The sequence below is a fragment of the Chrysemys picta genome, chromosome 1 (genome assembly GCF_011386835.1).
Source record: "Chrysemys picta bellii isolate R12L10 chromosome 1, ASM1138683v2, whole genome shotgun sequence".
Taxonomy (NCBI): Eukaryota; Metazoa; Chordata; order Testudines; family Emydidae; genus Chrysemys; species Chrysemys picta.
Genome location: NC_088791.1, coordinates 86,864,475 through 86,889,791, shown reverse-complemented (window position 1 = coordinate 86,889,791; position 25,317 = coordinate 86,864,475). Strand labels below are relative to the sequence as shown.

At 46.7% G+C, this 25,317-nt stretch overlaps 1 protein-coding gene across 11 annotated transcripts in view; it reads left to right on the top strand.

Annotated features, from left to right (window-relative positions):
• The first annotated feature begins 8,845 nt into the window (after window positions 1–8,845).
• The window catches only part of ANKS1B (ankyrin repeat and sterile alpha motif domain containing 1B), a 771,828-nt gene continuing 755,356 nt past the window's right edge, over window positions 8,846–25,317 (top strand). For 4 of the 11 annotated variants that reach the window (XM_065561011.1, XM_065561005.1, XM_065561000.1 and 1 more), the window contains exon 1: window positions 8,846–9,173. In XM_065561011.1, coding sequence (XP_065417083.1) covers window positions 9,040–9,173 — 134 coding nt within the window. In that variant the 5' untranslated portion in view covers window positions 8,846–9,039. The remainder of the gene's footprint in view (window positions 9,174–25,317) is intronic. The other 7 variants (XM_065560911.1, XM_065560904.1, XM_065560940.1 and 4 more) reach the window with 6 other exon arrangements.

The window sequence follows — 25,317 nt, the reverse complement described above, 5'->3', positions numbered from 1 at the left end:
AATGCCAATGATAGATGAGTTACTAGAGTGGCTGGGACCAGCAAAATGCCTGAGCTTTGTCAACTTAATAAAAGGTTACTGTCAGAACCCTTTATCCCATTGTTTGAAAAAGAAAACAGCTTTCTTCACTCCTTTCAGACACTTCCAATTCAAGATTATGCCTTTCGACCTGCACGGAGCTGCCAAGACTTTCCAACAGATCATGAATAGGATCCTCAGCCCCCACCATCAGTATGCCTCAGCCTACATGGACAACTTTGTCATCTATATTTCTACCTGGGAAGACCACATGCAGCAAGTAAAGGTGGTGTGAAAAGCCCTGAAAGTGGGACTAATGGTCAACTCTGCAAAATGGTAAGTTAGTAATCTATTTGGGGAACTGTGTAGGAGGCACCCGTATGAAACCAGTGGTCAACAAGGTACATGCCTTAAATTACATTCCCCACAAGAGGCAAATGAGGCGTTTTCTTGGCCTTGCAGGATATTACTGGAGGTTTATCCCCAGTTTCACCTCAATCGCAGGCCCTCCTTATGGACTTAATAAACTCTAAGGGTATGTCTACACTTAACGGGGATCGACGCTGCGGCAATTGATCCTCCGGGAGTCAATTTGGTGGGTCTAGTGAAGACCTGCTAAATCAACTGCAGATTGATCTCCCATTGATTCCAGTACTCCAACGGAATGAGAAGCGTAAGGTAAGTCGACAGGAGAGTTTCTCCCATCGACCCAGCACAGTGTAGACACCACAATAAATTGACCTAAGCTATGTTGACTTCAGTTGCGTTATTCATGTAGCTGGAGTTGCATAACTTAGGTTGACTTAGCCCTGTAGTGTAGACCAGGCTTAAGAAGATCCAATGGGATGAGAAATACAAGGAAGCTTTTGGTAAATTGAAAACATGTGCTCTTCAGCCCTGATTTTTTCTGGGGGTTCACACTGCACACAGGTTTCTCGGATGTTGGACTCAGCGCTGAACTCTCACAAGACTTCAGAGAAGGAGAACACTCAGTCCTATATGTAAGCAGAGTCTGGATGAGCTCCCCCCTGACATCTAGTGGTGAGCTGTGGAAAAAGACTTCAGTAGCTGATCTCTTTTGCATGGACACACCCACAGTGCCTAGGTAGTCAGCATGATGGGACTGCTTGCCCAAATGATCACTTGTAGCTGGTGTTGGATCCTGTAGCGGGGCGGCCTGGCTCCCAGGTGCCCCTGGAAGCGACGAGCCAGAACAGCCGCCAGAGTGGGCGGAGCCACCGCAGCCTGTCCCCGCCCCCCGCAAGGCAAGGGGCGGGACAGGAAGTATAAAGGCCAAGCCACAGCGCTCAGTAGCTGGCCGGCAGTGGGAGAGGACAGACGCTGGTGCCCGAGCTCCCGCGGGCCTGAGCCTGCCGAGAGCCCGGTATCCTGAGGAGTGGTCTGAGCTTCCCCCCGCCGAGGGCCCAGAGGGAGCGACAAACCTACCTGCTGCTCGGGGCCCGGAGGAGCCCATGATCTGCGACCCAGCAGACGAAACTCAGGAGGAACAGGTACCCATGGAGGAGGAGATGGGAAGTGGCCCGGGGATAGCAGACCCCGAACCCATGTCAGTGTGTTGCGGTCAGGATCCCCACTGACTGCGCGGCAGACGGACTGCTGCGGATAGGGCCCCGGGCTGGAACACAGTGGAGTGGGTGGGCCTGTGTTCCCCCCATGCCACCCCGCACCGGGTGGCAGTCTCTCCTCCTCCTTGTCCAAGGGGCCTGGGCCTCTGACAGACTATTTGTTGGCTGCCCCGCCCTGACCTAGGGCCTGGGCTAACCCAAACTGACCCAGCCCCTGCTACAAGGCCTGGGGCGCTGACTGACTATTGGTTTGCTGCCCCGCCCCAACCCAGGGCCGGGGCTGCTAACTGTGTGCTCAGCCCCTGCATAAGGGCCTGAGCTCTAAACTACTAATTGTGTGCTCAGCCCCTGCATAAGGGCCTGAGCTCTGAACTGTTAATTGTGTGCTCAGCCCCTGCATAAGGGCCTGAGCTCTGAACTACTAATTGTGTGCTCAGCCCCTGCATAAGGGCCTGAGCCCTGAACTATCAATTGTGAGCTAAACCCCTGCCCAAAGGTCTGGGCCCTAACTGCTATTAGCTTTGTAGCGGGGCGGCCTGGCTCCCAGGCGCCCCTGGAAGGGACGAGCCCCACCCCGGAACTACTACAGATCCCCAGTCTCCTTGTTATTGGGGCAGGAGTAATAAAAGGTTGCTATCCTTGTTGTGTGAACCGAGGCCAGCAGAACTGTACCTGGCATACCTCAATGGAGGGACTCACCCTCAACTGAACAGCACTTGCTAGGCAGGGGACATGGGTTCCAAAGCCCAATGAGAGATGGAGAGAGGGTGGGGACAGGTACTTGCATCTGGTGGTATGGGCCCTGGACACCATTTGACTGTTCCTCTCTCCATGGTATAATAAAAGAGCTAATTTAGACTCAATTGAGGGTCTTGTTATGTGCTGCAAAGCTGAAATCACTGATACCTAGTTCTAAGTATTAGACCTATGTTGGAACAGTGTCTCTATTGCAAGAGACTATCCCACTAACAGCTGAAATCACTGAGAGCTGTGTTAAGTGTGTGTGGGGGGGCCCTGAAAACATCTTGGTGAGTGGGCAGAGAGGTGTGATAAGTGGCTAGCAGGGGGGTTAGTGGAGAGGTGTGGCAAGAGGCCAGCAGAGAAGCTGATGGAGAGGGCCGGAGCAGAGCCCCGCAGAGGGGTGGCAGGTGATGAGCGAGTGCCCAAGCAGTGCAGTGTGTAAGGTGCCTCCTTACCCCTCCCCCCCACCTTCCAGGGTGGGAGGTGAACTCTGCAGATGAATCTCTGAACTCTGGGGCTGCACTGGCCAAGGACAGCAACTGTGACTAGGGTACAGAGAAGGGATGGGCACGTTAAGGGGACCTTTGGGTTGCTGGACTTAAGCCCATGAGGGGAAAAGTACACTGCCTAACTTACTTGGGGGTAGGTCTTTTGCTCATGGTTTGTGTTTATGAGCCCTAGTTGCAGTGTTTTCCCAAATTAATGCTGAGTTAATTTCTTTCTTTTATTAAAAGATTTTGCTACACTCAGACTCTGTGCTTGCAAGAGGGGAAGTATTGCCTTTTAGAGGTGCCCAGGGGGTAGTGTGTAATTGTCCCAGGTCACTGGGTGGGCGCTCAAGCCAGTTTTGTGTTGTATTGTTGAAAAGGAACCCCTAGATACTGAACCTGGCCCTTGTTGCCGCTGGCTTCATCTGGCAGAAGGGTTACATATACTTGAGTAGGAAGCTGTTGCCTAGAGAAAAGGCTTACTCAATTATTGAAAAGGACGAATTAGTGATTAAATGGGCTGTGGTTTCCCTCAGGTATTACCTGTTCGATAGCCCTTTCTCCCTCATCACAGATCATGCTCCCCTATACTGGATTCACACCATGAAAGGCATAAGCGCACATATAATGCAATGGTACTTTGCACTACAACCTTACAATTCTGGAGTACAACACTGGGCAGGAAAGGACCATGCTAATGCTGATTTCTTTTCATGGGAGATCAGGGATGGAGACAAACTACTCCAGAATTCCCTTTCCAGCTTGAGGGGTGGAGTATGTGAAGGGAAATGCCCTCACTCTCGTGGAGAGAATACTAATGAGCTCTTCTGGGCTTGTTCAGCTCTAAGGCACCACCTGCAAGGTTTGTTCTGCCCGGAAGGGGCGGGCTTAAAAACAGAAACCCTGCCATAGGAAGGGGGAGTGAATGTGAGGAGAGCTGCTCCACCTCAGAGACTGCTGACAGCAGAGACCCACCCGCCAAGAGGGAGACAGCAGCAGGCCTCACTGCTCCCAAAGCTGCATGGCGCAGCTGCACTACAGTACAACCCACAAGGAGGAGCTTGAGGTAGACCCCATTAAAAGTCAATAAACCCACTGACAGACTTAGCCCAAAGGGTCAAATCCAGGAAGACTGCCTGATAGCCAGCCCCTTTGCCTTTCTTTGTTTTCATACAGAGTCCCTTATAGAGAGAGTTTCTCTCTCGTAAGGGAAAGAAAGGGGAAAGGACTTTTCTTTTATCTGTCTGTTTTATTTAGAGAAGCCCTTGTGTACTACAAACTGAGGGGTAGAACATTTATAAACAACTGGAAGCAGGACCTGCAGGGGACTTGAGGGAGCCCCTACCCCCCATTTTTATCTATGTCTGTTGCACTCAACCACCTGCATGGTAGGTCTCTTAAAACTATTGCTTTCTAAGTGTCTCCCTTTAAAAAATGGTTGTGGTTATTTTTCTCTAGGTGTATTAGCTGCATGTGTCTAATTTTAATTTAATCTAATTTCTCTAGGGGTCTGATCCAGCAAAGTGCTAGGTGTCTTATCCTGAGAGGTGCTGACCATTTTCATTTATTTTCTCTATGGAAGACAATCCAGCCGTCTCATGGCACTTTCTGTGTTCTGTTTCGAAACCTGCTAGAAGAGCAGGGTGTATACATGAAGCTAGGCTTTGCACACTGTGTATGGTGGTCATTTGAACCTCACTGTGCCTGTTTGGTTCCTTCATATTATGCTTGTTGTGTAGAGACAAAACACACAATGTTTTTCAAAGTCTTTGGGGTGATATGCACCACCTTGGGACTGGAAGTATTTGGGGAGCAGCACCTTTAATACCTTGGGCACAGGGGCAGCAATTGTCCCTGACCTCATCCAGGGTATGCAATGTTGGGGAGAGGGACAACAATAACTTTTTTTTCATTGCCAAAATTAACTTGATAGGTTGTTTAATTATTTGTAGCTGTCTTTCATAATGGCTGCCAGCACTCCTGATTGAGTTCTTTGCATTTCTTTATATAATCTTGTGTTGGAGAATTGATGAGACCTTACCTATTGAATTGTTAGTTTTAGTGATATGCTTATGTATTTTATGCAACTGTTTGATTTTGTTATCTATAATTTTGCTTGTATATAAAGGGGAAAAAGGAGGGAGAGAGAGAGAACCCAATTTAATCTGCCTTCAAATTGATATATTAAAGGAAGAAGGGGAAGTCAAGGAATTATATTCTGTCCTGATGAGATAACAAAACTGTGTAATCGTGGCAGTGTAAAAACAAGTAATAAAAAAAATGCCCCAACACACTTGGAACAGTGATATAATATATGGAGATATACCTATCTCATAGAACTGGAAGGGACCTTGAAAGTTCATCAAGTCCAGCCCCCTGCCTTCATTGGCAGGACCAATTTTGCCCCAGATCCCTAAGTGGCCCCCTTAAGGATTGAGCTCATAACCCTGTGTTTAGCAGGCCAATGCTCAAACCACTGAGCTATCCCTCCCTTGCACCCACCAGCCTCTGGCCCCAGCTGCCTCCTTCAGCCCCCACATCCAGGGCTTAATGGATCCTGGGGCTTGCTGAGAAAGGTGATATTAACAAACATGCAAGTATCACTTTTCACAGTAGACTTACTAGCTATCTGTGAAAAGTGATACTTGTATGTTTGTTAATATCACTTATCACTTTTTATAGCCTCCCAGGTAGCTACTAAGTATGCTGTGATATTAACAAATATACAAATATCACTCCTGAAGGGGGAGGCAGCATTATTTTGATTACTGAGTCTGCCAAAAACCCCTACAAATATAAATTACAATGATTTGGACGTGTATATTTCATTTTTTTCCCTAAAGTTAATTAAGTATTTTAGGGAAAAGCGTCAGTGCGACCACCAGTGAGAGTTGGTGGCCGCAGTCTAAAGCCACCAAAAGATTTGTTGTGAGAACCCCTGCCCTAGACACTTATCCATGTGTAACCCTTCCATTACATAATTTGGCCCAAATTACTTATCAACTTTTCTTTCTAATTTTTAGAATAATTATTTTATATTATATCTGCTAACACAACCTAATGCTCTGTTTTGGATTTTTTAGTGCTGCCTGACACTAGGCTGATGGCTTTAATGGGGTACATTCTGAACTCAGTTACATCCAAGGAATCACATTGAATTTGCCAGTGTCAATGAGGGCACAATTCGGCCCACTGATATTTCCACACTTGGCCTCTATTTTTTTCCTGATCAGTCTCATGGATGGTATTTTCACTTAGATTTTATTTTCCCCAGACTATGTGCTAAGGACTAATTATGTAACATTTGTTTACACTGAGTCATATTTGCCATCTGCTGGTTCAATCACCTAAACAATCCAAATTCTTAAAATCTGGTTGTTCCTTAGTATTTGCTCTGCTTCCAATCTTCTTATTATCTGCAAACATGCACATTTTGGCCCTGATGTTGCAATGAGCACCACACAGACAGACCTCTGAGCCAGTGTGGAACCCCACTGACTTCAAGAGAGCTCAGCACAGATGGAAGAGCCTGCCAGTGCAGAGTTTATTGCAGGGTCAGAGCCTTTGTTTTCAGTACCTTCATACACATCATGTGCCACGTTAGCCACTCAGATAGATGCAATCCCATTGTCTAATGGAACTAAAGGCTACATTTGGCCAGCCGTGTAGTGGACAACAAGCCTAGATTTAGATGCTAGAATATGGGAGATAGGGGTTACTCCATTTATAATTACTTTCAATGTTGGAACTGGATGACTCAGGTGTTTGGTAATAAGCTCTGCATTTTATTATCTCTACTTTAGATAGTTCAAATGTGACCCAGATCAGTTGTGACTAAGGGCTCAAACTGTAAAGCTTAATTCATGTATTTGTTTATTTATACAAAAATAAACTTTAATGGAAACACTGTAAAGGCTTGCAGAATCAGGTCCTAAAATGTATGTTGTTTATATCAAACAATGGTATGTATTCAGTCAGGAAAGCAAGAACTATAGAGAGTCTCCACACCTAATGATTAGATGCCCTATTAAGTGTTCTGCTACTATTCTGGGGGAAAACATGACTCATCATTTCACATCCTAAAAAATTTAAAATATGTAAGATTCATTTTCTGGATAGAAACTGGATTGTATTTGTTTAAATATGCTGTGAACAGCTATATTTGCAGCATTATGGGTGGGCTGTGATTCCAAATGCTATACAGTTACTGGAGAGTTAAGCAAAGATATAAACTTAAATTCATTTTTTAAAAGTTCCAATGTAATTAACTAAAACATATGAAATAAAACAGTTATATGAGCTACTATATATGGGAAAAAAACATGGCTTCCTAGAAGAGCAGTATTCCCCACCAAGGACTTAATCCAACTCCTTTTGAGGTCAACAGGTAAATTTCCTTTGACTTTAACAGAAGCTGAATAAGGCCATGACTACTTAATATGGTCTCCCTCAACATACTAACTTAATCTCTTGCCTACCATGATATGTTATTTTTGGTTGTTAACTAAGGCCTTGACCCAAACACTTGCATGCATAAATTTACTCATGTGAGGTTTACTGGATCAGGGCTTAATTTATGACCTGAGCCTGCACCCATTGTTAATGGGTGCTTTGCCATTGCCTTCATTGCAGGACTTCTAAGGGGCGTTGTCTTATTTGCCATAACACCTGTGTTGCTACAGAAATAAATACTGAAGGTAATCTACTAAATCAGTTGGGGGTGAAAAAGCTATTAATTGGCTTTTCATATATAAACAGTATCAGAGAGTGCATTAGACAAGGATGAGCTAATGATTTGGGCAAGAGAGCAAATTTTCCATGTAACTCATAAAACCCACTGGAGTTGTGGAGAAAAATTACCCTAGCTGCCAAGGCGGGAGAAAAATCATCATCATGGAAGAAGCCTCCCATTAAAAACACTGAGTGTCAGCTCCACTAGCACCAGGACAGTGGAAGATCAAGTCTAAAGGGGCCCCAGTCCCGTCAGTGTTCCCCCTCCTTTGACAAACGTGAGACAAACTCAGTGGACCCCTGCTGACTCAATGAGAGAAATCCTGACCCCAATGAAGTCAGTGGTGGGAGTTTTGCCATTATTTACCCCACCCCAATCTGCTGTGTGGCTCATAGCTATAGTGTCCCCCCCCCATGGGCTCATGTCTGAATCCCAGCGACCCCTCCCTCACCCCTCTGTCTGCGGTGTCTGGCAGGGAGCTGGATGTTGCCACCCCAACTCATGCGCTCCTTACCGTCGGTCCCATTTGCAATCCTGAGCCCCTTGCTCTCTCCCTCTCCCCACACAAGCGAGGCAGCCCCGCCCCACCACTGGGGGTGGGGGGGTGATGCTGCCCTCTGCCTCAGCAGCACCTCGTCCCCGCACTCCAAGCTCCAGGACTCACCCAGCTGCAGTTATCCCGAGGCCACAGCAAGAACCACCGCCCCTTCCCCTGACTGAGCTGCATCGGGAACACCTGCTTCTATCACCTCCGGTAGCGGTCACCACACAGAGCCACTGCCTACCGCTGTATGTGACCCCTCCCCCCCTGCACGCGCAGCGCCTTGTCTTCAGCAGCCGGTAACGGTCCCGCCGCGCGTGGCCCCGCAGTGGAGCGCGAGGAGCTCTTGCTCTTGTTGCTGGGCGGGCCGCGCCAAGCGGCTGAGGGGACCCAATCCCCAGCGCATCACTGGTAGCGGTACCAGCAAGGCGAGGCGCTGGGACTGAGGATCCGGGGAGGGGGTGGGACCAAACCCAGCCAGCCACTCAGAGAGAGAGATTGTGTCTCCCCAGCAACGGGCCTGGCTGGCCCGGGCTGCGCCTCCTCCCTCCGTCCCTCCCTGCTGGTCATTATCTCGTCTCTTCCCCCCCCCCCCATAGGCTCTGAGCCCCCCTCACTCACCCTGCAGGCTGGGATTTGGTGTGTGTGTGGGAAGGTCTTTTATTGGCCTAATTTCCTCCCCCCCCCAGTCCCCCCTCCCCGCTTTCCTGCCACACTCCACCCAGAATTGAGCTAGTGTAACTAGGAGGTGATTCTCCTGCTCCCTCTTGCTGCTGCTCTGTAGGGGCTGCAGGGGTCTCCTCTCTGCCCAGATTTGAGGCAGGGCTTTTAGGCAAGGAGGAAATTATCCGATCGAGGGAGGGAATTTTTTGAAGGGGTTTAGCTATATCTATAGTATTTTGCGAGGGGGGAGGGAGTGTTTGGTTACTGACCATGGGGAAGGACCAGGAACTGCTGGAAGCTGCTCGCACTGGGAATGTGGCTCTCGTGGAAAAACTCCTGTCGGGGAGGAAAGGAGGGATCCTGGGCAGTGGATCTGGAGCTATTCCCCTATCCAGCTTACTGAGGTAGGGACATGATTCCCCAGCAGCTGCTAGGGATATTAACTTCCTCCTCCTCATCACCATCATCACCTCCCTCATCCTCATGCCTGTATTCTTCATAGTAACCATAAATTGTTCACTCTTGCTAACAACTACAATGTGTCAGTGTTTAAAGTCACAGCCATTCATTATATTAAAATAGTAATTTTGAATTCCCTGCTTTCAATGTGTCAGCAGGGTACTTGTTTCTGATATATTACTAGCATTGGTGCAGAATTTATGCATTTATTGGGTGGATTGCTTTGCACAATGGTGTAGTCACTCTCACGTTTCCTTTAGAATGTTATTTTTTCTTCTTTGAATGCTTTTTTAATATGTGATTCAGTTGTTAATAACAGAGAAGCTATTGTGTGTTTGTAGTTATATGGAAAAAGCCACAACTTACCCCACACTTTCACCCACAGTTATTACTGTCACATTTAGAAGAAATTAACCATACCATGATAATGAGTCTATACAATGAAGAAAGTGAACCTTTTGATGGGAGGTCATCAACACAGAGTAGGTGTAAAACTTATGGAGCAGGTTAGGTAATAGCAGTGGTACTTTCAAGGTAGCTGGATTTAGTTGAGTAAAATTGAGATACTGGTCATATCTAGCTGGAGTCAACTTTAGTCTTTAGTCATATGTCATGCAGTGTGTAACAGGGCTTTTGATGTTAAGTTTCATCATGTTGCAAGTGAGAAGTGCATTATCACAAGCATTTATGACATTTGACATTTTTCAAATAAGAAAAGGTCTGCAGCACACAATCTGCTGCCAGTGCTATACACTACACTAGACACAGCACAGCAAGGTAGAATGAATTGAAACACTATTGACCTAAAACTTGAACTAATCATTAAATGTGCTCTACTGGAAGAAAAGAAGCAGACCCAGATTAATGGAAATTCTTTAAATGAAAGGCAAGAAAGGTTAACTTACTTGAGATTCTATTGCCAGTACATCTCTATTTTCCAGGGCCCAAGCCACTTTATTTATATTACATGTGATATTCTCCATAGTAGGAATTGTAATATTCCTGTCAAATTATACCAATTTAACTCTATTTTAAATTTTTTTTAAAATTGTTATGGCAATAAACAACAGTTTAGATACCCACACAGTTTATCAAAGTTCTGTGATGCCATAATGGCCATAGCACAATTAAGTTTTATTTAATTACTACTATGTTGGCCAAAGTTAAAATACATTTGTACAATTACTTTTGGTATTGTAATTGAATAGCCTGCTTAGCAAGAAAAATGTGAGACAATTGATTGCATTTAAATGATAAGCATCACTTATTAAAATGTGATACGTATTTCTTTGTAACAACACATTTTTACCAGAATGAAGTTCATTTCAGTGCAATGATTATCCATTTATGAACCACTTCAACTGGATATATTTATGTAGTTAATTTTTTTAGAGCTGTCCCCTCTGCACTTCTGTTGCACTGTTACTTTCTTATTGTAAATCACAAGTCCTATAAATCTCTGCAGGAAAGTGTGTTTGCTTGTGTTTTTCGGATTATAGAAAATGGGTATATTAGATTCATTTACAAAGTGGTTTGTGTAATGTACAAATGGATATAATAGAAAACTGGTTAATGGGTTATGGTAGTAATTGATTATTAGTGACAAAGTAAACATTTCATACTGTATAAAGTCAGAAATGTTCTTTCTCTACAGTGGGCACCTTGGTTTGTTTTACTGTAATGAAAATAAAACTAGTATATTATTGTGACTATGAAACTTCTAATGTTATGTCTCAAAACACAGCAATGGATAAGCATTTTAAATCTTTAAAAAACAAATAATTGTAAACAGGAAACTTTAAACAATTTCAGAAATAAAAATACAACCTACAACAATTTAAAAAAAATTATGAAAGAATTAAATAGTGAACTGATAGATACAAGTGCAAATCTATGGACTCAATCCTGCAATCACTTACTACTGGGCGTAGCATTTTCTACAGTGAATAGTACTATGACTTTGTCACCTGGACTACTCATAGTACACCTCTACCCCGATATAACAGGAATTTGGATATAACCCGGTAAAGCAGTGCTCTGGGGGAGGTGGGGCTGCGCACTCCAATGGATCAAAGCAAGTTCAATATAACACGGTTTCACCTATAATGACGTAAGATTTTTTTGGTTCCCGAGGCCAGCGTTAGATCGAGGTAGAGGTGTAGTAAGTAGAGCTGAGCAAAATTTTTCAACCAAAACTTTTTTTGGTGAGAAATGTAGATTTGGCAACATAAAAACATTTTGCAAATTTGTGTCAGTTTTGCCACAACGTTTTGGTTTAAAAAAAACAACAAAAACATTATTACAATTTTTTTATTTCAACTTTTTTTTTAAATGAAATGTTTCAGTTTTTTAATTCTAAATGGCTTTTTGTTTAGATTTTTATTTTAGAAAAAATTGAAGTGTAAAAAACGCTCCAAATCAAAATAAAATATTTCAGGTCAAATGAAATGTTTTGTTTGACACAAAAATAATTTTTTACATCTTTTCAATTTGCCAAAAGTTTAAAAAAAATGCTGCGGGACCCCATCAGGCACTTACCCGCTGGGTTGCCCGGTGGAGCCTGGGGCCCACAAGTTGCAGCTCCGTGGTCCAGCCAGCCCTACTGTCTCCAGGGAAAGCAGAGAACAATTTGAATCAGTTCTGCCATCTGATTGGATTGCAGAGTGAGCATGTGACACCCCATCATCACTCCCTGATTGGAGGGGGAGGGTGTAGTGGAGACACATTAGGCTGCCCACAGAGTGGTGGAGACGTCCCCCCGCGCTGCTCGCCCCCTCTATCCCTGCACTACAGCCGGTGGAGCTGAGGCTGTACAAGCAGTCGCCCAGGGACACACTGTGCCCCACACCCCAGCCCAGCTGCCCACCCTCTGCTGGGGGGGGGGATCCAGCACTGGGAAGCGGGCATGGTTCCAGCCCTGGATCAGCTTCATGGTCCGCCTATTGACTTCCCCTGCTTTAAGCCATCTCAACCTGTTTTTATCCACATCTATCTAGAAATGGGGTCCAATTTTCTTCTAATTTGTATGATTGCTCTCTATGTGATAGGCTATTCTTTCTTTTGGCTGCTAACTCAGACAGTTCCGAATACCACTGCTATATTCTAGGCATAAGCGTACTCTTCCATTTTTGTAGAAGAATGTGCTTGGTGATCATTGCAGCCCTCCAACACCAAAGTCTTTGTGGTGGAGCTAAACCCAGTTTAGCAGGTAACTAACCGAGGGTATAACTTTTGACTGAGGTTTGGCTGCTGAAATTGAGCACTGTTTTAACTCTTGTGTCCACTTCTTTCCACACTTGCCTGGCTGTTGGACAGTCCCATAGGATATGTGTCAAGGTTCCTTTTTCTTTCTTCAAGTGCTAACAGTCATTAGAGGATAAGGCCTTTATCTTGTACAACCCCAGTGGCGTCCAATTCATTTTGAAAAAATCTTTTGTTATAACAAGAATATACTGAGAGCCACAGAGGTATTTCTAAAATTATGTAATATGCCGTGGCACTGGGATTCTTTTAAGGGCTGTGATAAAGCCCCTTCCCATCCTTTCACCAAGAACTCCAGACTAATGGAGTTTCTCTGTATTAACAAAATATACATAGTGGACATGGACCTGGGGAGTTTATAAAGTGTTTCTAAAGTTCCTAGTAGTTCTGGGGCCTCTGGACAAAATGGATAAATTATCAGGTGTCTTAGTTGTAAGTACTGCAAGTCCACTTAGGAAGGCAGGTCATAACATTGTTTTAGCGATAGAAAAGGGACAAAGGCCTCATTATTGACCATCTGGGAAATCTACATGATGCCCATACTCAGCCAGTTCTTCTAATTATAGGTTTGTTCCCAATTTGCAAGTCTGGGTTGAGCCAAATGGGTGCTTTTGCATGACTGTGAGGGTGAATTTGGTACCTCATGGCTGGGACAGCCCAGACCCTTGGTGCAGCCACCAATGTAGTCACCTTATTTTTCTCCATTGGACAAAAGAAAAATTGAGGGGACCAGCAGGGGCAATAAGATGTATTATGCATGTTCAGTTTCCACCCACATGGGTGTAAGGGTATTCACATGCTGGAACCGGTTTGACGTCTATGACATCATAAAAGTTGAATAGTAATTTTGTAGGTTGGGAACCCAAACACCCCCTTCTCTATAAGAGTTGGAGTGTTTAAAACAATAGGCATGAGAGTTGACCAGGGCTCCACAGGAAGGCTCTAATAATGCTATTTAATTTTCTAAAATAAGCTTGTGATACTTTGGGTCTCAAACCCAGGTCTGTGAGTTCCTACACAGCAATTATATCCTGGCCTCCACCCAATGTCTACTGAAACCTGGTGGACCAAGGAGCTAGTAGGACTACAGCCTCAGCCAAGGCACCACCCACAGGATCCCTGATTGGAGGATTGCCCAGCTTCACCAGTTGGTCCAACCATGATATTTAAGCCAGAAGGAGGAACAGGAAGTTGTCTGAGTAGCTAGGTGATTCTCTGTTGCTGCTATATTGGGTCCTGTTTGTGCCTGCATTCTGCCCACAACACTGTTCCTGATTCCTGCTCGGGTCCTATCTTACCCCTGCCTTTGCTCCTGGTTCCCACCCTGCTCTGTGGCTGTGCAGTGAGCCGGCTAGGCTACGCTATGGTAATTGTAAGAAAAGGCAGAGTCAAACAAAAAGGATTATTTAAAATTTTTAGATCTTTATAAGGGAAAACCCAAAAGTTGTACCAGGGGGTTAAATAATATAGAACATTACCAAGTACTTGCCACATATGTTAATAAACTATAGGTTATGAACACAGTAACCTTTGTGAGCTTGTACAGGCTACTCTTCCTTGTTCTGTGCAGTTAATACCAAATACATTGTTATTAACAAGAACAAAAGAAGTTACTCAACAATATACCAGGTCACTTTAGAGAAGCATGAACTTTTCCTCCCCTTGGTTGTAAGTCCAGCTCTACTCTTGCTGTCTGATTCTTTGCTTCTCTTCAGCTGGAAGTGCTCCGCAGATTCAGTGTTTCTGTGGCTGTACCTCTTTGCACAAGTTTATCCACAAGCAGAGTTTCTTCAACCAGTTGCCCTCCTTTGTCCTATTAGGCACCTTTGACCTGTGTTCTTTCAATAGATGTTCAAAGAGTCATTCTCTCTGTTTGTTTACTTTAGGTCCTCTGTGAGGAGCTTCTCATTTACTGTTTTCAGGATCTGTTTTCATTTTAACACAGCTTTTCGAGCAATTTGCTTTTTCACCAATTATATTTCCTTTCAGTTTTTCCCCTTGATACTCTCTTGGCAAATCTGTAGATTTTATTTCCCTCTGCTTCCCTTCTTTAATAGTGTCTGCTCACGTACCCAGGTCTATTTTTTTTTCTGCTTCTCCTGACATGAAACCTTTCCTATTTTCTTTCTTTCCATCTTCTCACTTCCCAGTCCCCTACTTTTATTCTCCTATTCTTTTATCACCTCAGCTCATACCCCAGCTCTGGTTCATCAGCCAGCTCAGCATCTAGATTGTTCTCCTTCCCTCCTTCTCTAACAGCTTTTTCCAACTGTCTCATTCGGTTGGATTCCCAGACTCCTACCCAGCTTGAGCTGCCCTCTCATTGACCATCTCTCTCCCCAGGATATCATTATGTGCTGCTGCATCACAGCTGCCGCAGGTGCCCGTGCCAGGGTTACTACAGCTGATCCTTGCCTCTCCTCCAGTTCCTGCCTTTATGCCTCGCTTCCAACCATTAGTTACCAGTCCTGGTTCTGACCTCTAGCTCCGACTTCTGACTCTGGCTTGACCCTTGACTTTGTCGTTTGGTATCTGATCCTGGTTCCAACTCTCAGCTTCGATTCCTGGCTCTGACTCTGGCTTGACCCCTGGCTCTGGTAATCAGCAGTTGACTTCTTTCCCCTTCCTGAATGCCTGCTCTGTCCACTAGACCTGACTCCTGCTCTGACCAGTAAGCCACACCACCTATGTCCCATTCCCTAACACTTTGCTTGGACTGCTATTGCGGAAGGCGTTGCAGAATGGAACCAGTGAGGCTTTCTTCCCAAAGGGAACCTGAAAACACCGAGTTGGTAGCCTGCCTCCAGGCGGACTGCCAGGCAACACAGGCCCATTTTACCCAGTTGATGCAGAGAATCAGGTGGTATACCATGCAGAGAAAGCTGACCTCTGGACTGCAACTCCTCGTGCAGGGACCTGTGACTCTGTTGCTGGAACGTTTCAATGGGCGTGGCGTGAAGTTCTGTGAGTTTATAAGGCATTGTTCTTCTTCGAGAGATGTCCCTGTGGGTGCTCCACTACAGGTGTTGGTGCGTCCCTGCGCCTTCGCCCGGAGATTTTTGCAGCAGTACTCATAGCGGCCACGCATGCTCAGAATCTGCCCCCCGCTGTGACTCTAGGGTAATAGAACGCATGCGTGGCCGGTCTCCTCAGTTCCTTCTCAACCGTCCCCGGCCTGAGACGGAGCTCAGCAGACTCATTAGAGAATCCTTCACTTTTGCCTTAATTATCCTTTAGAAACCAGTTTTCTGTCAGTTTTCTCTGTTAAAATAGTTACTTACCCAGTTTATCTTTAAAAAAAAAAAAAAAAAAAAAAAAAAAAAAAATTTCCTGTCAGCCGCGGCTATGCCGGGCTCCACCGGTTTCAAGCGCTGTGCTATTTGTAAGGAAGCTATCCCGTCATCGGACGGGCCCTCAAAGTGTATAAAATGTTTGGGGGAAGCTCACATTCCCCAAAAATGTGCCCACTGCTGTAAACTCAGCTCCAGGGCACGGAAAGACAGGGAGCTTAAACTCAAACTGCTCCTGCTTCAAAAATCTATCGGGTCAGTTTCAGACCCAGGCATTGAAGCCGGCTCCGCTACCCGACACAGCCCCCCCCCCTCAAAAAAACTCAAGAAGTCTATGAAGAAGGGGCACCTTTCCTCACCGAGCAAGACTATGAGGCATAAAGTTTCTCCAGGCAGATCGACGATCTCTCTGCCTGTGATCCCTCGCCTCAGCAATTTCCATGAGCCAGGCTCCTCCGGAACAGCGCAAAAGCCGCCTGAGGCTTCAGCGCCGCCGAGAGGCTCCGGTGCCGAGGCATCAGGCTTCCAGTTGCCTGCCTCAGGGACGGCACCGTTCGGCACCGCAAATGAGACGGTGCCGACATTCCACGGCACGCCTCACCCGAGGCAGCCCGACATTTCTCGCCCGGCACCGATCGCGGCACCGACGCCTGCGGGGCATTCTGACACACAGATCACAGCCAGAAGCCCCGATCGCAGGAATGCTCTTGTGCAGCAGCCTCTATCGGCTCGGCTTTCATCTCCCGCAGGAGCTGCATTCACTCATTTTACCCAGACAGCTGATCTTCTAGTATCACCTACCTTGCAGTCTCCGCTCATGAATGCATATTCTTTTTCAATGTCTGAGTCAGGATCTGAGCAGTTTTCCTCCAGTGAGGAGGAAGCAGATCCACAGGGAGTTTTTTCCCCAGATCATGACTCCCAGCCCCGGACCCAGAGCAATAAGGGCTATGGAAATACTACCGCATCCCACTCTCAGGACCCTGCCCCTTGGGGGATGAATCCCTGGATGGCACCACCTATGCCCTACCCGCCACCATGGCAATACTGGACACCATGGGCATCATACCCTCGGGAACACATGCCCCGTGGCCACTCGACCAGGCGCAACACTGATCCAGCGCCGTCCCCTAATGCATATGCTAGTGACACGAGACGCCTGGCAACACAGCCACGTTCCCAGGATAAGCCTAGCCCTTCTCCTGGTCCAACAGACCCGGAGTTAGCACCGGAGGAAGCATTACTTCCCCTTCCTCCCACTCCCTCTGATGAATATACAAAATTCCAGGACCTCTTTAAGAGAGTTGCTACTGACCTGAACATTAACCTGGACGTGGTTCCCGAACAACAGCATGAGCTAACGAACATCCTACAGCCCCCTTCTTCCTCCAGAGTGGCACTCCCAATTAACGCAGCCCTTTTAGAACCCGCTAAGTCCATCTGGCAGACTCCAGCGACAAGCCTACCTACCTGCAAGCAAGCGGACAAGAAGTATTTTATTTCTCCAAAGGACTCTGAATTCCTTTTTACCCACCCAGCACCAAACTCATTGGTAGTAGACGCTGCGAACCAGAGGGCTAGACAACAGTATTCTCGTTCTGCCCCACCTAACAAGGATAGCAAACGACTGGACCTGTTTGGTCGCAAGGTCTATGCATCCTCCACCCTCCAATTTCGTATAGCTAATTATACTGCAGTCCTGGCAAAATACGACCATAAAAACTATAATAAGTTAATGGACTTTATTGATGACATTCCAGAACAAAGAAAACAACAGTTCAGAGCTATAGTTTCTGAGGGCCAAGCCATTTCACGCACCGCTCTTCAAGCAGCCCTCGATGTAGCCAACACAGCGGCAAGATCTACCGCTACAGCGATAGTCATGCGACGGGGCTCATGGCTCTCCTCTTCCTTTTTTCCTCGCGAAGTTCAGAACACAATTGAAGATCTTCCCTTCGACGGTGACAAACTCTTTGCTTCTAACACGAATGAAGTGCTTCATTCAATGAAAGACTCCAGAACAACCCTCCGGTCTTTAGGTCTCCAGGCACCTATGGCAAGAAGACGACAATATCGATACCAACCATACCACCGGCCACGTTATCCCGCATTTACACAACCTTCCCATAGACCGCAGGAACAGCAACAGCCGCAACGTCCACGACGAAGATTCCAGCGACGTCGCCCAAACTCTACAGGGGCGCCTCAACCCCCACCAGCTAATAGGCAGATTTGAAGACTTGGTCGAGGGTTTAGAAAGCAACGCCCTCACTTCAGCCGGCACACCAATATTTGGACACCGCCTACGACCTTTTTTCCAACAATGGAGGAAGATTACCTCCGACAAGTGGGTCTTAGAGGTAGTTACAATTGGATACGTCATCCCCTTCCTCTCCTTACCTCCCACCCACCCACCCTCCCCATCCCTCTTCAGGGACCATTCTCACGAGCAGCTACTCCTCCAAGAAGTGCAACATCTCCTTCATCTGGGAGCAGTAGAAATCGTGCCAGAGCGACACAGAGGGAAGGGTTTTTACTCCCATTATTTCTTAACGGAGAAGAAAAATGGGGGATGGCGACCAATCCTCGATCTCAGGCGGCTCAACAGATTCATCAAAAAGCAAAAGTTCAAGATGGTGACCCTCACTACCATAATCCCAGCGCTGGAGCGCGGCGACTGGCTTTCTGCCCTCGACCTACAAGATGCCTATTTCCATGTCACTATACATCCGGCCCACAGACGTTTCCTCCGATTTACCCTTGGTTCCACACATTTCCAATACAGGGTACTCCCCTTCGGCCTATCTACAGCCCCCCGTGCTTTTTCCAAACTTCTAGCTGTAGTCACTGCCTACCTCAGGAAACAAGGGGTCGTAATATTCCCTTACCTCGACGATTGCCTCCTCAAAGCTTCATCATTCGACGAGGCGCTCCTGTTCACACGGCTCACAGTCGAATGCTTTCTATCTCTCGGCCTACAAATAAACAGAGACAAATCCACATTACGCCCCACCCAGCACCTGCAGTTCATAGGCGCAGACCTCGACTCTCGGACGGGGCTAGCAGCGCTCCCACCCGATCGCTTCAATTCCATAAACCAACTGACCACAACTATTCGCAACAGCCCTCAGGTAACTGCCCGAGACTGCCTGCAACTACTAGGTCACATGGCCTCGTGCACTTTTGTCGTCCAGAATGCACGCCTACACATGAGGTGCTTCCAAGCATGGCTGGCGACAGTTTACAAACCGAACATGCATTCTTTGAACAAGACTCTCTCCCTGCCTACTCCAGTCAAAGATTCGCTACGTTGGTGGACCGTCCACTCCAACCTTTGTTCTGGAGTCCCGTTTCTTCAACAGGCTCCATCACGCATTCTGACCACCGATGCATCTATGACAGGGTGGGGTGCACATATGTCTCATCACACAGTACAGGGACTATGGTCACCAACCGAGACCTCCCTGCACATAAATGTACTAGAACTTCGAGCCATTCGCAACGCGTGCTGTCACTTCCTGCCACTAATCAAACATCATCATGTACGCATAATGACGGACAACATTGCTTGCATGTTTTACGTAAACAGGCAGGGCGGAGCTCGTTCCCATTCGCTGTGCACAGAGGCTATGAAGCTCTGGAATTGGTGCATTGCGAACAACATCCGGGTATCAGCAGCCTATCTTCCCGGAATCATGAACACCACAGCGGACGAACTGAGCAGACGCTTCCCATGGGACCACGAGTGGGAGATAGACGACAAAACCATTCACGAGGTATTCAGCATCTGGGGTTACCCAACAATAGACCTCTTTGCAACTGCAAAGAACAAGAAATGTCTCAATTTCTGCTCCAGAGCAGGACTGGGCAAACATTCCCTGGGGGACGCATTCATGATCTCATGGCACCGAAACCTATTCTATGCGTTTCCCCCGATACCAGTTCTCAACAGGGTTCTGATAAAAATACGAACGGATCGAGCCAAGGTGATCCTCATTGCCCCATCGTGGCCCAGACAACCATGGTTTCCCTTCCTCACCAGAATGTCAATCCAACCACCAATCTCCCTGCCGCTTATTCCGAACCTTCCATCTCAACAGCACGGTCGTTTTCTCCACCCCAACCTGTCCATGCTTCACCTCAAGGCCTGGTTCCTACGTGGTTCTCCCAACGCGAATTAGATTGCTCCGAACAAGTTCAGGAGGTGCTCCTACATAGCAGAACGCAATCTACTCGCAAGACCTATCTTCAAAAGTGGAAACGATTCACACATTGGTGTTCTGCCAAACATCTTTCTCCTACCTCGGTACCTCTTTCGTTTATATTGGACTATCTCTTGGGCCTTAAGCGATCCGGCCTTTCTTTCAGCTCCATCAGGGTCCATTTAGCTGCTATTACGACTTTCCACGACAGAATTGATGATACGTCTGTCTTTGCTCACGCTACTACGAAGCGTTTCCTCAAGGGCCTACAAACCTTATATCCAGACATTAAACAACTGACCACCCCCTGGGACCTTCATCTGGTACTGTCTGCCCTAACTCAACAACCCTTCGAACCCCTAGCCACGTGCTCCCTTTTACACCTCTCCATGAAAACAGCGTTTCTAGTGGCAATTACTTCTGCCAGACGGGCAGGAGAAATAGCAGCTCTCATGGCTCATCCACCATATACGATATTTTTTAAAGACAAGGTTACCCTCAGATTGCACCCCAAATTTCTTCCAAAGGTACACTCATCATTCCATATTAATGAACCCATACACCTCCCGACTTTTTTTCCGAAACCACATGCAAACTCCTTTGAAGCCTCAATGCATACACTAGATGTTCGCAGAGCCTTGTCATTCTATTTGGATAGAACCAAACCCTTTAGAACCTCCTCGAGACTTTTTGTCTCTGTTGCAGAACGCTCCAAGGGCATGCCTATTTCTACCCAGAGACTCTCGAACTGGATCTCCCAGTGTATCCGGCTGTGCTATCAGATGAAAGGGGTTGCACCTCCAGATGGCATTAGAACACACTCCACTAGATCTCTGGCTGCCTCCATCGCGTTCTTACGCAAAGTTCCCTTGGCTGACATTTGTAAAGCAGCCACCTGGTCATCTGACCATACTTTTGTTAAACACTATGCCCTTATTCAAGGCCCTTTATCTGACATACGCTTGGGCAGGGCGGTACTCTCAACGGCGTTCCTACCAGATCCGAAGTCCCTACCTCCTTAAGATACACTGCTTTTAAGTCACCTGTAGTGGAGCACCCACAGGGACATCTCTCGAAGAAGAAGAGGAGGTTACTCACCCTGTGCAGTAACTGACGTTCTTCGAGATGAGTGTCCCTGTGGGTGCTCCACTACCCACCCTCCTCCCCTCTACTTCGGAGTTGGGGGGCCTCTGTGGTAGAGAAGGAACTGAGGAGACCGGCCACGCATGCGTTCTATTACCCTAGAGTCACAGCGGGGGGCAGATTCTGAGCATGCGTGGCCGCTATGAGTACTGCTGCAAAAATCTCCGGGCGAAGGCGCAGGGACGCACCAACACCTGTAGTGGAGCACCCACAGGGACACTCATCTCGAAGAACGTCAGTTACTGCACAGGGTGAGTAACCTCCTCTTGTCTTCAGTTCCTACTTCAGCTGCAAGTGTACTCTTCCGACCAGGCCAAGGTAGGCCTGGTACTCAGCCTGCTAATGGGGGAAGCACTGGATTGGGTATGTCCCCTATTAGAGGGCAACAGCCCAGTACTAACCGGTTGGGATGCCGTATGGCAGGCAATGTCAACAGTCTTCAACAACCTCATTGTGCCTGCATGGCTGAGGATATCCTCAGGATGCTCTGGCAGGGGCAGGGTACTGCTGCTGCCTATGTGGCTTACTTTCGCCCACTGACATAGGACACAGAGTGGAATGAGGCAACCAGCTATTCCATTTTTGATGGGGTCTGAGTGACAAGGTCAAGGATGTTCTGGCTCCAGTGGAAACTCCAGCAAGCCTGGACACCTTTATCGAGCTGATTGTACAACTTGACAACCAGTTGTGGGAGCTGTGCAAGGAGAGAAGGAGGTGGTTCCACATCCTCTGTGTCAACCACAACCATGTGTCAACTACAACCATGAAACTCTGTTCAGTGTGTTAAGCAGATACAGATGGACTCTGCTCACTGGCAACTTATCCCAAAAGAAAAAGACAGATGGTGACACCTCAGTCTATGCTACTATTGTGGTGAGCCAGGCCACTTTATCTCCATCTGCCTGACTTGAAGCCCAACCCAAAAGATCTGGAGGACAAGCCAGCCCAGTTCTGGTCCAATCTGCACATGAAAGTAAGGTATAACCATGAGTCCCAAACACAAGTCCTGAGAGGGACACGCACTGGATGCCACCAGGAGGTGCCACAACTCCAAGTGCCTGTTAGGCTATGGATCCTGGGCCAGCATCGGCAACTGCCCATGCAATGAGCCCTCATTGATTTGGGCACTAGTGATAATTTTATGGATGAGACAACAGCCCTGACCATGCAGGTTCCCTTAAAATCAAAGAGCTGAAAAGAAAAATGCAGACTCTGCCTCCCCATCGGGATTATGATTGTCCTATAGACTTACAGCCCAGGGCAACAGTCCCATTCAGCCAGGTTTATGCCATGTCTGAATCTGAGCTAGTAACCTTATGTGCATACCTTTGAGAGAATTTGGCCACAGGTTTCATCTGTAAATCCACCTCACCTGCTGGGGAACCTGTTCTCTTTGTGAAAAAGAAAGATGGCAGCCTCCTTCACTGTGTAGACTATTGAACCAGATAACAGTTAGAAATCTGTACCCGCTGCTCCTGATCCAGAGCTGTTGGACTGAGTAGGGGGCCACTTGAATATTTACAAAACTAGTCCTTCAGGGGGCATATAACCTTGTGCGCATTAGGGCTGAAGACTAGTGGAAGATTCTCAGACCTGCTATAGCCACTTTGAATTTTTAGAGATAAGGCCTGACAAATGCCCCTGCTACATTCTATTACTTCATTAATGACATGTTCTGGGACATCCTACATCAATACATAGTAGTATGCCTTGATAATATTCTTATTTTTTCAGACAATCCCAAACAGCACACAACTCATGTTTGAACTTCCTGGAGGGGCATCGTCAACATGGACTGTATGCCAAATTGAAAAAAGTGAGCAGTACTCTGGAACATCTGCAAACTGCAGTGCTTTCAGGGCTTTACAAATTTCTACCACTGGTTCATCTCAAAATTCTCAGGGCAGATCGGCCCTTGAACCCGTTCTGTAAGAACACCCAGTTCAATTGGATTCAAGAGGCCCAAAGAGTCTTTGAGCACTTACAACTTGCATTTACCATTGACCCTTACTAGCTCAACCTGGTACCACATAAGTCTTCATTGTGGAAGCAGATACCTCCAACCTGGCAATTGGAGAAGTGCTCTCCCAGAGACCTGGGCCCTAGCAAGTGATGCACCCATGTGCCTTTTATTCTAGAAACGTCATTCCCATTGAGCAAAATTATGAAATCCTAAATAAGGAACTCCTGGCCATCAAGACTGCCTTCAAGGTGTGGTGACACTACCTCGAAGAGGCCCAACACGTATAATAATGCCGAACACACCTTTTTGGGACAAAGCCTATTTTTTGCAAACTAGGAGTTCCACCCGTTTCCATCCTGAACTATGCATAACTTCCCCCAACCTGGCAACGTCAGAATGGGCACAACTGATCCATTGTATTCAGGGGGAGCTAAAGATCCACATGGAGGAAGCAAATAGGAATACAAGAGGTATGCAGACCAGTGATGACAGAAAGGACCCATCTTTGCTGTAGGTCAGAAAGATATGGCTCTAAGCAAGACATCTCCATACTGACAGACCATCCCATAATCTTGATCACCAGTTCTTTGGCCCATATTGAATCTGTTGACAGATCAACCCTGTGACCTTTGAACTCCTCCTTCCTGTGGTACTTGATTGATTGGGAAGGTTACAGGCCTGAAGAGCATTCCTGGGAGCCTGCTGAAAAAGTCCATGCCTGCAAACTGTAAAAACCTTTCACAAGAAGCATACTGAGAAAACCTGCCTATTGACATCCTGAGAGTGTGTGTGTGTGCTGGGATGTCCTGGGTCTCAAACCTAGGCCTGTGTGTTCCCAGACAGCTGTCACATCCTGGCCTTCACCCAATGTTTGCTGAAACCTAATGGGCAGAAGAGCTACAGGAACTACACCTCAGCCCAGGCACCACCCACGGGATCCCTTATTGGAGGATTGCCCAGCTCCAACCATGCTATTTAAGTCAGAAGGAGTCACAGGAAGGTGTCTGAGTAACTAGGTGATTGGCTATTGCTGCTGTATTGGACCCTGCTTGTGTCTGCATCCTGCATTCTGCACCGAACCCTGTTCCTGGTCTGTACCCAACTCCTGCCTTTGCTCCTGCTTCCCACCATGCTCCTGCTCTGTGCCTCTCCTTGGGTTCCTGCCATTATGCCACACTTCCAACCATCAGTTACCAGTACTGGCTCTGACCCCTGGCTCCGACTTCTGACTCTGGCTTGTCCCTTGGATCTGGCATTTGGTATATGACCCTGACTCTGACTTTCAACTTCAATTCCTGGCTTTGACTCTGACTTGACCCTAGCTCTGGTAACCCGCAAATGACTCTGGTGCTGATCATCAACTTCATTCCCCACCCTGGACCCATGCTTTGTTCAGTAAACCTGACTCCTGCTCTGACTACTAGGGCAGACCGCCTATATCCCAGTCCCTAACACAGAAAGGAATATACACAGGCAAGTTGTTTCGACTATAGAGGAGCCTAGGCAGAATATTCATTTTTATTGTGTTAACCCTTCTCCACAGGATCAGGGAGAAAGTGATACAAATAGATGGTATCCTAACTATTTGAGAGAGGATCTACATTTATCTTCACTAGTTTGTTAATAATTCTTGATACTTTTATACCTAGACACTTAATTACATCAGTTTGCCTTTGGAAACTCCATTGAGAGAAAGCATCACTACATGACAACTAGACCAGTACAGTAACAACAAGGAGTCTGGTGGCACCTTAAAGACTAACAGATTTATTTGGGCATAAGCTTTCGTGAGTTAAAACCTCACTTCTTCGGATACCAGTACAGTAGAACCTCAGAGTTACAAACACCTCGGGAATGGAGGTTGTTCGTAACTCTGAAATGTTCATAACTCTGAACAACACGTTATGGTTGTTCTTTCAAAAGTCTACAACTGAACGTTGACTTAATACAGCGTTTAAACTTTACCATGCAGAAGAAAAATGCTGCCTTTCCTTCCTCAGAGCTCAGTCCTGGGAACTCAGAGAAATGTCTCTTTTACTATGGGCCACAATATTAATAGCTTTGGGCATTAAAATCATGTCATTACCAACCAACAAACCAGCTGGTAACTTCTCAAGAAGCCCCACTTTCAAAGTACCACTTAAAACTTCCCCTTCCAATTCAATGTAGGCTAAAGACACCATTGTTAAATAGTCCTAAAGCTGGCAGGTTTACTTCCTCTCCTGAAATC